Here is a 14,393-nt window from a genome sequence, read left to right as displayed (position 1 = left end):
ATCACAAAATCAGCAATTACTATTCCGGTATATGTTCTGGAGTTAACACCAGTCACAAACAATTTTTGAAAATCCTGTTCAAATAATGCAAATGGCAAGTTCACAGTTAGCCAGAAAGCTGAATGGAAGAATACACAACCTTTTGCATGCTTGAGTGTGCAATGTAAACATTGGGGTACAAGGTTCGAGGTACATGGATACACACATGTAAAGATAACTGTTCAAAGATAAACAATAGAGTGAACTGATGTCTTTGATCAACTTCTTGGTTTTAACTATTCAAAGATAATCAAAGGGGTGAACAGTTGTCTTTCAATCAATGTCTTGTTTTTGTTTACTCTAGACAATGTACGCTTCCCTTGATCTGATTGGAAGGTACATTTATAACGAGAAAACTTTTATGAATGGATTTTCATTAAGGATTTGACTCCATTGTATGACTCCAGACAGGAACTGAAACTCTTAGAAAGCACTACATGGATATGGGGGAGTGGGACTGTAGTTCTTCAAATATAAACAATGTAGTATCCTGTTATCATTTATAAGCTCCATGTACATGTACCTAGATTTGTAATCCTTACTGAGAACAAAGTACTCCTTAATTGCTTAAGATCAAAGAAAAGGTTATCCATGGTAGGTGGGAAGAAGGGGATTTATGAATGGGTAGGACTTGACAGTCTATTGTGTCTTGGTCTATTGTATGACACCAGAATGAGGGATACATGATTTCAAGATTGAATTAACTAAATAGAAGTGGGGGAGTGGGGTAGAAGTTGTTGACCAATCATAATAGTCAAATGAAACATACAAAGAGTCAACAAAGCAGCATGTTGCAAGTACAGTAGTGCTCAAAATTTAGTGAAACCCACCAGAAAATGAAAAGTGTTCAAGTAAGTAAGGTGATAAAATATTATGTCTCTCTGGGCTCGCCGAACATTGTAGTGTTGTTCAACACTCAGCATGAAGGAGTGCATTTTGTGGTGGGGTTCACTAACTTTTTAGCACAACTGTACAAGAATTGGATGATACTTAGACTCGATATAAACATTATCTGTACTTAAATAGATTTCATGGTTTTGCACTCAAACATTAGAATTGACCAGTTGCTTTGGGAATGAAATTAACATATAAACTACATGTAGCTGTAAAGTTAAGGGTGACAATGAACAAAGGGGATGGAATAAGATGCAGATAGTAGGCCTACACGAGCAATGAAAATGACTTTTGATTTAAATATTTCTACATGAAATAGCATTGGAAACCAAAAAAGAACAAAGGCATGCTGATCTATGCAAGATCCATACAAATGGGTTTATCTTGTATGTTAACCATTCCCTAATAAAGAAAAAAAAACATTCCCATAATTCATATAAAAAATGTTCGCAAAAAAATTGAAAAAAATCATGCATTATTTTTAGTGTCAACAGGTCATTTTTTAGTCTTTTGGTTATATGACAGACATTTACATTTTGTAGTATAAGAAAGCTTTAACCAGGATGTGCATGATGGTAGCCAGGGACTCTGTGATGACCTTTTATAATAGTATACACAAAAAATGAGCAGCTCCACAAATTGTTTTTTTTTCATGAGGGTTTACAGAATGAAGCAAAACTCTGCATACAAGCATTCCTTCAGGTAGCTCTAATGCTAGCATGTAATGTAGTATGGAGCTAATATGAATGAACGAATAATTGATAAACAATGAAAAATAACTTACTTCTTTCTTTAGCTGCTCCAAATCCTGCCCAGGTTTCTCTTTCTGTTTCAACTCTTCCTCCAGCCGTGCAATCTCCCTCTGGAACTCTTCCCTCTCCTGTTCCCTGTCTGCAGATTGTTGCTGTTCATGTGAGGGAGGGAATATTCTAAATTAGACAGCTACATTTAAAATTAAACTAGATGCTGTTGCACAAAACAGCTGCTATCAATAACAAATGATAAATGTCCATAGGGAAATTTGCTATCAATCAATAATATGGCACAATTTAAATAGTACATAACAGTAACCGCAACTTGTTGCTAATAAACACTTTTTTGGTGAAACAGGTTTTTCATTTATATGGTGCACCGGGCTCTACATTTACTTCTAGCCTTTATATGATATAAGTGTTCATTTTTTTTTTCAATCTCATATTCATTAATAAACATGATCACTCAAGCAATAATTCAATTGAAAAGCAGAATAATATCAAGTTCTTACGTGTACATGTAAATCATAAAGGATTAATATTGTATATATTGAATTGAATCACTTGTATCTAGATCAAGTAATTTGTTAGTCTATGAATCTGTAATTGATGTATTTCAAGTAATAATAATAAAATCTACAGATCATTACCACTCTGGACAGTGGCATAATCTGAGTTAAGGGGAAAAAATGCAGATTTATTTTACTATATTTGAAAGCAAGGGCAAAAGCAAGGCAAAAAAAACATCTCAGGACATGCTTTGTTAGAAAATCTCGTTCTTAAATCAGAATATTTCTTCATATTCCTCCCAGTGAATTTTTGTAAAATTATAACCTTCTATACATTACAAGATGATCTAAAACATATAAATGAAATTTTAACTGCCCTAAAATCTAACATGCACCAAAAACATTGTGACATTAAATGGTTAAAACATTTGAGGACACTAAATGAGTAGCTTACAAGATTATAAACAATATTGAGGACAATATTTGGCAAAGCATCAAATCTACCCTCATGACTCACAAGTCATGTTTGGCAAGTTAAAGAGAGCCGAGATGAGGGAAGCATTTCATGAAACAAGCAGTCACACAGTGATTTTCACTGAAGCTGTTATAAGCTACTGAAATGATTGCATCTGATTGAATGAGAGCAAATTTGTCAGAGAGAATCACTGACAGGATGCTTTATGAAACACTCCCCAAAAGTAAGCCAGTTTCAATATAAGGATACTTTCAAGCAACATTTTTTCCCCAAAATAGTTATTTTTGAAATGCATCAAGTTGAAAACGAGCTTTTCATGTAATGGCTGACTTGGGTCTGGTTACACAAAGGACAGCGAATGATCGTACGCTTGATTTTCAAGATTGATAATACATTGTTGGCAATGGAATCAATCATTAAAAAAATTCTGCTACGATGATTGTTACGTTTTGTGTTACCGTACAGGAAAATTCTAATCCGTTGAGAATCGTATTGACAAAAATATGTGATATGAATGGGGCTAGAGAATGCATGCATGATTCATGACTGTTTACTATTATGGACACAAGATTTTGAATGAATATGTATGTACATCATGCATATTCAAGTGATTTGAATTTTTTTCATGTTTGATTGCCCATGAGGGTATTAGATTACTATCATGGACACAAGACTTGCAATCAATGCAGCTTAAGTATTACATGATGCATAATGAAGTTATGTCATCATTTTTTTCACATTGAATTGCCCATGAACCTATCTGTTTACTTTAATGGGCACAAGATTTGGAACAAAAGCAGCCTATGCATATTCAAGTGATTTGAATTTTTTTCATGTTTGATTGCCCATGAGGGTATTAGATTACTATCATGGACACAAGACTTGCAATCAATGCAGCCTAAGTATTACATGATGCATAATGAAGTTATGTCATCATTTTTTTCACATTGAATTGCCCATGAACCTATCTGTTTACTTTAATGGGCACAAGATTTGGAACAAAAGCAGCCTATGCATATTCAAGTGATTTTACTTTTTTTTTTCAAGATTAATTGCCAACGAGCGTATGATTTTTTCACCAAAAGCATGCATTTTGACAGACAGCCATACACCGACTAACACACCTCTAGGAACTGCTTGTGGGAGCTTTGAAGCTTCTTGGCTGCATCCACCTGTCTCTGAAGATCCTCCGCCCGAAGGCGAGCCGCCTCCTCCTGCTTCTTTGCTCCAGAAATCTGTTCCTCAGTGGTGGTCTCCAGCGCCTGGATCTGCTGCTCTAGGTAGGTCTTGGTCTTGGCTGCCTGTCGCTCCATGTCCTGGTGCTCGAGGGTGAGGGCCTGGACCTGGTGGCGCAACTGGGTGTTCTCCTCTATCAAGCCTATGAGGATCAGAGAGTAGCATTGAAAAAAGTATTAGGTCTGTAAGTTATATAGCAAAAATCTTAGCAAATATTTACATGGTTTAAAGAGGTAGCACCTGGATATGTTGGGGAACTGAGCATTCTCCTTCAAACCTATGATAAGAGAACAACATAGATACATTTGGGGTCGAGAACTTAAGAAGGCAAAACAGAGATTTAACTTAAAGCATGGTTTAAAGGGGCCCTATAATATGAAAGAATACTATCAATTGTTTAGTTAATCACAGATCGAAGTCTATGGCAAAACATGTAGAAAAGTTGATGGTAAGTATCAATCGCACATCTATTTGTTACAAAACCTTTAGATCACAACTGGTTGTTTACCTCTATCAAAAACCAGAAGGATTTAAGAAAAGTATCGATGATCAATTTAGGTTTCAATGATTTGGCCTCAAAGTCCCTATCATTTAGCCAACCCGATTTGGCCTTTTTATGCTGTAATATTGGAATAAAGGAATTACTTTTCCCAGAAAATTCATTTTAATATCTGTGCCCATCACATTAAAGCTGCTTTATGGTAACTCTTCCATCCAATGATAACTTCCAATGGAATACTTGATGCTGATTGGGTGTTGAGCATTGTTACAACATTATAGTATCCATTGGATGGCAAAGTTAACGTAATAGCAACATCGCGGATCTAGTCTTACCAAGATCCTCTAGACCAAGGCGCTCTGCGAGAACCGCCCTCTGTTGTTCAAACTGATCCTGCGCATCCTGTAGAGCTTGGTTAGCATTGGTCATCTCTGTGAGACGCTCTGATAGAGCCTCCATCTGGACGACCATGTCGTGGTGGCGCTGCTGGGCTCGCTGCAAGGCTTCTTCAACCTCTGACTTCTCAGCAGTGATGCCATCAAGGAGACCTAGAAGATGAAAGAACATAGTAGAAGTAGATGATTGAAATTTTTAAATCTGGTTTTGTCCCCAAGAAAAGAGTTGGCTGAATAACCCCTTGCCCCCTTCATTCCACTTTGCCAGATTCAACCTCCATCAAACCTTCCTACTCTAATTCTTCACCTAAATCTTTAAACATCAATAATAGAGTCCCAAAAGATTTTATTTCTTGTCTCTTTTGTGGTGTCACAACCTTGCATGCACCAATGATCTCGTCTGATAGTCAGCCTGCAATCTCACTCACTCAATAAATTCTGAAAATCTGTGTTATTGATCAATTTACGGGTCCATAATTTCATATGGATGTGAGAGTCATTTGGTATCACAATTGCAAAACCATCTAAGTCCTAAATTTCTACCCTGTTCTTGTACCCTATTTTTTAAACCCAAGTTAGAGAAATCATCTTCATACCATCTGATTTATGGAGCTCCACCGCGAGCCTCTCTTTCTCCCTGATCTCCGCCTGGAGTCTCCTCAGGAGATCATCCCTGTCTCCACCTCCTGGTCCAGTGCTCCTGGACAGGGAGTCCTCCTCCTTGCTGGAGGCAGAGCTGGCATAGCCCTCGGCCTGGACAGGACGCCGATGGTCTGACTGGGTGCTGGAGTCGGAGAACTGGTCCAGGAGCCGTTCCACTGCTGAGTGGAGCCTGGTGGTGGCACCTGCAGGCAATCAATGGTAGGATATTGATTGAATATATTGTAAGAATTTCTATTTTTATCTTCACTGTAAAAATCGATGTTGTGTGTTATTTTCAATTCTTGATTGAATTACATGGCTCCTACACGTACCGGTATGTATGAAATATGCTGTGCTCAATCCTATTCTATTTGATTCTCATATGTTACTGCTGGAAAAACAAATATTTTACTTATTGTTTGAAGCATTCTTGATTTGGGCCGAGTCAAAATGATTAGCCAACGTCTGAACAAGACATGTAGCTTAAAGCATTTAACCATTTTGTCGTTTTTCAAACGTTCGACAGAATTGAGAAAAAAAAAATGCCTGAAGTTGCTGCCAAATCAAATTTCACATATTTACATCTATAGAATACCTATTGTCTCTATTTCCTGTAAAGTCTTTTCATCTATATGTAAACTATCAAGAAAATGAAAAATGTTCAACTTCTTTAAGACCAATTTTTTTTTTTTTTTTTGGGGGGGGGGAATTTCATTTGATTATAGACTAGATTCTGTACAAGGACGAACTCACAAACTATTGTTAGTATGTGGGTAATATACTATTCATACATTCTGTATGAAATATATCTGCTTCAAAGATCACTCTACAGGCTAAGATCAAGCTAAAGATTCTTTAAATAATTCCTTCCCTTATATGCCTTACCTAAAATTAAAATCACATGAATAAAATGATGATTCAGAATAAACTCAATTTTCTGTTATTTATGTTCACTCATGCCTCAAGCTAAGTTATTACTTTTGCTCTCAATTGACCCAAAACTATGAATAGGTCTATATTTATCTTGTGATTGTTGTGCAAAATTCCCATGGGTTGTTTGATAGTTTGTACAACTTTCAGCGGAAGAGATAAATAAGAGCAATTTTCAATCCAAAGTGGGTCATAAACTGTACACATGTAAAAACAAAATGAATTTCTGATGACTCATTGCATTAATGTACATCAAGCTGATGTTATTGCTATTTTTTTAATGAATACAGATTCTGAATTAACACATTAACAAGCCTCTACAAAAGTTTGACACTTTTTTTAACCTCTGTCAGTGACAAACTAATAAAACTTGAAGACACAAGAGATACTCTAATAATGAGTGTGGGCAGAAGAACGAGAAAGGTGAGAGAAAGAACAAGAAATGAAGAGACACAAAGAGAGACACACAGAGGAATACAACAAATGAGAAGCAAAGAATGTATATGAACAAAAACAGCATGAAAAGGAATATGAAAGAATATTTCAGGAGTATGTACACGTAGTGCAACACCCTTTTCAAGGACCCACACACATGATTATCCCCAGGCTGGCTAGTCCCTCTCCAGGAAGCCTACGTTCCCCAGGACCTCAACAGGAAACTACGCTACCCTAGATCGCCCCCTTAGGTCGCCCCCTCACCGATCACATGACTCATCGCTTGCTCTCTCCATGGACCCCTCTAAGTAATGGCGAGTAATGCTATGGATATTTTTCATAAGTTTGGAGACGCGAGTACAAGGATGAATGGACAGTTCACCTAGAAGACAGGTCAGGTCAAAACGGGAGACAAGCAAACTTCCGGTTTCTGGTTTGACTGGAGAGTGCTTCTCAAAGACATCAATGAAACTGAAAGTCACATTTCAATTACCTGTTGCTTGTTGGATACAACACATCACCAAAGTGGTCAGGACATACTCAGGGAGACAAAGACTAATGGGTAGTCAATCCCATTGGCACCTTAACCCATACCAAATAATGAGCATTTGTCAAAATGAAATTTCAAGCTTCTTGATCAAGATCAATTAAGTATTTTCCAACATTTTTCCATGGAAAAAAATGGCCACAGATGCATTGCTGAGAAATGATATCAAAGTCACAGGTTTCTGTATGAAGAAGAAATTTGATAATAATAATAAGAATCCACTTTTATATAGCGCTTAATACATCGCAATGATGTCTCTAAGCGCTTTACAGATGTATTATTACCCAAGTCATCAGATCCTGACATGCCCGCATACAATGTATGCCTTTCTCCACTCCCTGGGAAGCATTCCAACAAGAGTTCCAGGCTCAATTGCTAGGCATACTACACAGGCTTTAGCATCCTTCCGGGTACCCATTTAAAACCTGGGTGGGAGTGGCAAAGATTGGATTGATGCCTTGCCAAAGGACGCTAGACGGTGTTGGGATTCGAACACACAACTCTCTGATTGTAAGTCGAAAGTCAGAACCGCTACACCACAATGCTTCCACGTCTGATGATTTCTGAGCCTAGAAAAATATTTATTCCCTTAAACACTTGGGCAGTATTTGCGCAGTATGGATTACATTATATCCATGATTCTTTGTGTACCTGTTCTCTTCATTACATCAACACAAGTTTCAAGGTCAGAAGCATTTGATGTCAATTACATATACGTTCATATTCACACCCACCTAACTTAAAGGAGAATGAAACCCTTGAAACCAGCTGAATCCATATCAAAGAGAAAAATCAAAGAAACATATTGTTGAAAGTTTGAGGAAGATTGAATGAATAATAAGATAGTTATGAGCATTTGAATATTGAGATCACTAATGCCATGTAGATCCTCCCATTGGCAATGCGACCAAGATCTGTGATGTCACACACGTACAACTCCCTCATTACTTTAGTACTTATTTCACTTATATTCTCACTTTTATAGAGTCTATCACAAGGTGAGATGTTCTCTTTATGAGAGGACAAGTAAAGAGGTTTCACAACATTATATCATTGATGAATCGTTTGTCATATGATTAGAATGAGCAAAAAGAGATGTTTTGGGGTATATTTTCAGCGTCCAAAAGGGGAGAGTTGTTCATCTGTGACATCACAGATCTTGGTTGCATTGCCAATGGGAGGATCTCCATAGCATTAGTGATCTCGACATTCAAATGCTCATAACTCTTCTATTGCTAGTCCTATTTTACTCAAACTTTTGTTGATATTATTCTTTGATTTTTCTGCTTTCACAAAAGCTAACTTGCTCCAAGAGTTTCATTCTCCTTTAAATACATTATGCTTCAAAAATTATCAAGAAGTTCATTTGCATGGATATACTATGATTCACGCAAGAGAGATTACAAATGGGCAATGATGAACGTGCTAGCTAAACAAGTGTCTAGACGTGTAATTGACTGGATTTCTTAAGAAAAAATTCTTAATCCCATATCTAAAAGTTCAAATCCACACCGATGATTTCCTGACATCATTATGACTGCTGATTGATCGGGGACGAGAAATCTCACGCTCGTTATCGTGCCCTGACAGTCGGGCTTGACGGGGCTTAGGAAATCACAAATCCCAACTTTGACACAATCCATTAACCATCGATCTGCCCAAGTTCTGAAGATCTATTTAATAGCTGTTGATGGCAACGTGGGTGAAAGTAGAATGGATATTTCATCCGTTTGTTAAGTTAACGTCGTACGTGCCATAACTAAATTTCATTTCTTCTTTTCATAATACATCCGGTCATCCCTCATCTCATGCATATTAAAAGGATGGAGTTTTTTCCAGGTGTTTAATCATTGAAAATTCATAGCACCATGAATAAATCTTTAATCATATCGCTAAGCCTATATTGTATTCAAAGTGTGGGATTGATTCTAAACACTATACCTCAAATTGATCACAGGTCTAAACAAAAAAAAACTTGTCCCAGATGCAAGATAAATGAGTATGCTATGCTACATGGTCAACTTGTAAATTTGACACTGATCTTAAAAATACATGTAGATGCCATGAATAATTATCCATTATTTATCATTCATTAAATTTGCACACTTACACTGTATTTCATTGTAAATTAACAGTTTGAATAGTTCACACCGTCAACACAGCCTCACTAGAGCAACCAAATCTTGAATCTTAACATTTTGGGAAAATCATTCACAGAAATTTACTAGATAATCTAATAAGTAATGTCCTGTTCAAATTTCAGCTCTCTATCTGACGATTAAAAAGTTCCAATTGTGGTAACACTCATTGAATGCTTTCGAACAAAATTTGACAAAAGGACCATTCATGTGTTATTAAAAATTGATGTGCGAATTTACTGTAGTATGAAATGAGTAATTTCTGAGTAATAAGCGATACAGGCTTGGCATTCTGTTGGGTTGACCGAGCAAGAAAACACATGCCCACATGTGCTCTTCTGTGTCGGCCCTTTTCAGCATACTGGGTCTCAATCTATATTCAATCATTTTACATCAATCAAATAATGTAACCAAGTCCATAACTTTATTAAGCAAATGATTTAAAAACCTTTCTCTCTGAATTATTGCTCTATGCCAAATAATTGAATTTCATCTTTAGACTTACTACATCATTTCGAAGGGATAGCCAATATCATACCGCACATCTGTACTTCCCTGAACATTCAGTTATAATTTTAGACACAAGGTTTATATCTCACATTTGGGACAAAACAAATGTAGGACAAAGTTGAAACTTGAGAGCATTACTTCAAACAGGCTCCAATCAAGCATTATGCTGCTCAGACTTTAGTGCTTAAATTAGGATCGTCTTACGAGACATCCCTGGATGTTCACTCGAAAATGTGTTTTTCAAACAAGTCTAATGCAATATGGCTCCCTTGTGAGGCCAACAAGCTTAAGGTTTCACAAGCAATAATACTGATGTTTAAAATAAACTTACTGTTCATGGATTAAACAAGACACTACCGACAGCCTTTATACTTGTAATAGGAGAAGACATTATATCAAAATAGGATAATTGCAGATGTTTAAGAGTGTTTGAGGCTTGTCAAAAATAAATCTTCTTTCTGTTCTTCTTTATCTACATGTAAATAATTTAATATCTTTATTACTTTGTTTTTGCATTTGTTTATAAGAGAATGAATTAAAAATATAAAAATTTTAACTTGATAGATCGTAAATGTTTCGTCTAAACATATAGACTGAGTGGTGGTGATTGGTGGTGATTTTTTTACCTGATTGCTAAGAAAGCATGAATGCTTGTAAGCAAGCAACCAGAGGACCGACGGCTTAAGGTCCCCTCCGAAGGACCTAGTACTGAGGATTAATGCCTTACCAAAGGGCACTAGCGCACCAAGTGGGAATCGAACCCGGGTCACCGGAATACGAGTCCTCCGCTCTACCGACTGAGCTATCGCGCCTCCTTGGTATTAAACCAAGTGGATTTTAGACAATCTAGTTCTAGCGTAACAAGAAAAAGCTCAATAGGCTTAATAACATTTAAACCTTAATTAGAAGACAAATTGATTTCCACCAATTAGGCCATATGAGATGAGACCAAACAGATAACACAAAAAGTGGTTGTTCTTTTGAGCATTTCGGAAACAAAGTCACCCAGCGCCCCTGTGTAATTTTTTTTCCACTGCAGAAGAAGTGACATACCTGTGACCATTTCCTCGCCTTCCGAATCAAGGTCCGGTCCCACAAATATACTCTCATTGATGTGCTGTGAGAGTTCCAAACCTTCGTCACTGAACAGAGAGGCGACGCTGGTATCATGAAGGATGTCACCATCGGAGCTGGAGTCTCCTACAGGAGGGAAAATGCAATGAGATAGAATTAAGAATTACAGTTGACCGTTTTATGAAAGGACTTGTCAGACATTTTATCTGATAAGTCCCACTTTATCTGACAGTTACCATAGTCACAGTTCTTCTTAGCCAATCCAAGAAAAGCTGTCGGGTCCCAATGCCAAAAAATTACCATTATGGTAACTTTGCAATGCAGTGGTATCTTGCATGGAATCCTTGATTTTGATTGGCTGATGATCAGCATTACTATGGTAGTTACCATTGGACGGCAAAGTTACCATAATAGTAACTTTTATGCAACGGGCCCAGATCTGACAACTTGTTGGACAAAAATATTGATGAAACGCTCCCCTGCAAACTCAAAATACCTTGCGCAAGTTACTTTACACCAATCCTCGCCTAATGTGTCTGTTATGAACAGCTTTCAGACCCCATCCCCTCTCCAATAAAGTAACACCTAGATCATCTCAACAAGATCAAACATTAAAAGAGTTTGAAAACAATACAGACCTGGCCTATCATGGTGTCCTCCAACAGCACCCCTAAGAAGATCGATCCTTGGGGAGGAGGGTCGCCCATCGCCCCTCCTGTCCATCTCCTGCTGGCGGGAGGGGGTCGGTCTCGACCCCCCTCCTAAGCGACGGTTGATGGCATTCTCTGTTGCCATGGTAGTGTGAACAACCTGGGTAAGAACGCGGAGCAGGTGGTTGTTGGTCTGATGTAAGCCGTCCCTGTTCCAAAAGAAAAAAATAAAATAATTTTACAATTTAAACATGTTAAGAATGCCTAATAAAAATTCAATTTAATTGTTCCTTTTCTTTTTGTTTTCATTTTCTTTTCTTTGGATTTCTTCAATTCTAAGTTTACTTATTTATCCATTTCTTACTCATTTATTACATCATCTCAAAAATTTATTTCTATCAAGCTATGTTTTCATCTATGTACATACTCTTTCATTCATTCATTGACCTTTTTTATTCAGAATTTTTTCTTTCTTTATTTATTCATTGAAGTCTATTTAATATTCATCCATTTGTTCATATCATTCATTTTTTTATTTGATTCATTCATCGAAATTTATCTAGCATTTCATTCATTCATCAATATAACTTTTGAGTTTGGGGGTTTCTTTATTTTCACTTAATTATGAAAACATACATTCCCTTATTCATATTTATTTGAGGGAGAGTTAATCACATTGATAGTATATTATAAACAGGTTGATAAAAAAGGCTGCAATGTCAGGCTTACCTCTCAGTTCCCAGGCGATCTAAGTCTGATCGGAGCATAGCCAATAGAGTGCTTCCTTCTTCATTCTCACGTTTTGATTGACCAATCACAGACTCTCGTTTGGCTATCGTCTCGAGTAGCTCTGAATTCTTCTCCTTCAGCTAATTGTAAATGCATAAATAAAATCATTATTCACTTCAAATCATTTTTGTAAAATTCTTTCATTATAATAGTTGTCTAAATACCAAAATTACGTCTGTTTTTACTTTGCATACATGATGTGGTTATAAACTTTCAAAAAAATTTACAGGAATATTGAAGAACTTATATGATGGAAATCAAATGACAATTTTTTTTCAAAGAAAACTGTTAATTGGTCAAAGGAAAGTTCTGTTGTTAACCAAAATGCCAAACATTTTTTAATGGAAAAAAAAAGTTCAATAAAAGCTACAAATTTTCAACATACAATGAAAACTACGGTATATGTATCAATGAACTACATGAACTTCTAACAACAATGTGATTGTGCTTATCTTTAAAAAAAAAAAACTTTTAAGTATAAAACGAAAAGATAACTGAATAAAAGAAATGGGCAGGGAGAATTGATAATCATACTTGTGAGGGGAAATTGGCCCAATTTACTTTTTATCTAGGTAAAGGAACTCATTGAGTAACAGCTAGGATGATTCAGACTGCCAAAAAACAACTGGAAGGACATTCATACTTGATGAAATCGTTAAGCAAGAATACATGTACATCACACACCATCATTTCAAATATTAAGCATTGGCTACAGAAACCAACTGCTCACTGGGTTGTATTATTAAAGGAATAAAAGAAAACTGTGAAGGCATCATCGGGCTGTAGTATTTATGGGGTTTATTTCCATGCTCATTCAAATTGCACTACAAATTTATATTCCATAAACTCTATTTGCAATCTATCAGATAGGCCTATATCAACTGAAAATTTGCAAGTTTGATTTTACATCAAGTGATTGGTGATTTTTTACCCGATTGCTAAGAAAGCATGAGTGCTTGTAAGCAAACAACCAGAGGACCGACTGCTTAAGGTCCTCTCCGAGGGACCTGGTTATGAGGATTAATGCCTTACCAAAGGGCACTAGCGCGCACCAAGTGGGAATTGAACCCGGGTCACCGAAATCCGAAACCCCCGCTCTATCGACTGAGCTATCACGCCTCCTTAACAATTATAATTATGTTCCATGCAACAATCAATTGATCTCTTGCAAGTTTGTAGTTACAGTAATATTGCTTTCAGAACGTCAAATAGACAATCGAATGTGATTTTTTTTCAACGCTCTGTAAGATTCTGAATATGTATTAATATCCTTTATTCCAAACTACTCATAAATTATCGTTCTTTCAAAATTCAGTACATCATCAACCTTACTCACAGGAAAACTAGTATCTCATTGATCGAAGTAAACAAAAACAATTTTAGCTACATGTATACACCTTCTTAATAATGGGTGTGTCATGTTTATTAATGTTTGGGAATAGCATTAATTGCAAATTACAGATAATGTATCATGCCTTGAGCTGACCTCTGGGGGATGTCTCATCATCGCTTACACCGGAATTTTATTGTCAAGCTATTAAAGAGATGATTTATTTTATAATGCTTTTTAGATGTTCATACACAGTGAGTCACAAGTACCACAATTTGTAAAACAATAATTCTGTAACATATATAATGATCATATAATGAAGGCGTAATGGTAAAAAGAAAAGGCGTAATGGTAAAAAGAAAACTTGCAAATGAACTTTGAATTCATTCATTTTAAAATATTTTTTTTTAATCATTTGAAAATATCAAGCCATTCTTCTCGCACTCTTGTGTCTTATACGTTCTACTTTCTCTTTCTCTCTCTGTCTCTCCCTCTCCTTCCTACATGTAACCCTTTTTTTTAATTCTCAAATATTAATTTGATATGGCT

At 36.4% G+C, this 14,393-nt stretch overlaps 1 protein-coding gene across 1 annotated transcript in view; it reads right to left on the bottom strand.

The window, feature by feature from the left end:
- LOC129275229 (pericentrin-like) overlaps positions 1-14,393 on the bottom strand; it is a 62,298-nt gene that overhangs the window by 31,417 nt on the left and 16,488 nt on the right. The window contains exons 9-15 of the mRNA XM_064108233.1: positions 12,455-12,594; positions 11,714-11,934; positions 11,055-11,201; positions 5,396-5,644; positions 4,740-4,952; positions 3,794-4,047; positions 1,718-1,837 (exon numbers count right to left, since the gene is read on the bottom strand). Coding sequence (XP_063964303.1) covers positions 1,718-1,837; positions 3,794-4,047; positions 4,740-4,952; positions 5,396-5,644; positions 11,055-11,201; positions 11,714-11,934; positions 12,455-12,594 — 1,344 coding nt within the window. The remainder of the gene's footprint in view (positions 1-1,717; positions 1,838-3,793; positions 4,048-4,739; positions 4,953-5,395; positions 5,645-11,054; positions 11,202-11,713; positions 11,935-12,454; positions 12,595-14,393) is intronic.

Source organism: Lytechinus pictus, chromosome 13 (genome assembly GCF_037042905.1).
Source record: "Lytechinus pictus isolate F3 Inbred chromosome 13, Lp3.0, whole genome shotgun sequence".
Lineage (NCBI taxonomy): Eukaryota > Metazoa > Echinodermata > Echinoidea > Temnopleuroida > Toxopneustidae > Lytechinus > Lytechinus pictus.
The sequence above is the reverse complement of the archived record's forward strand: the minus strand, read 5'-3'. Positions and strand labels throughout refer to the sequence as shown.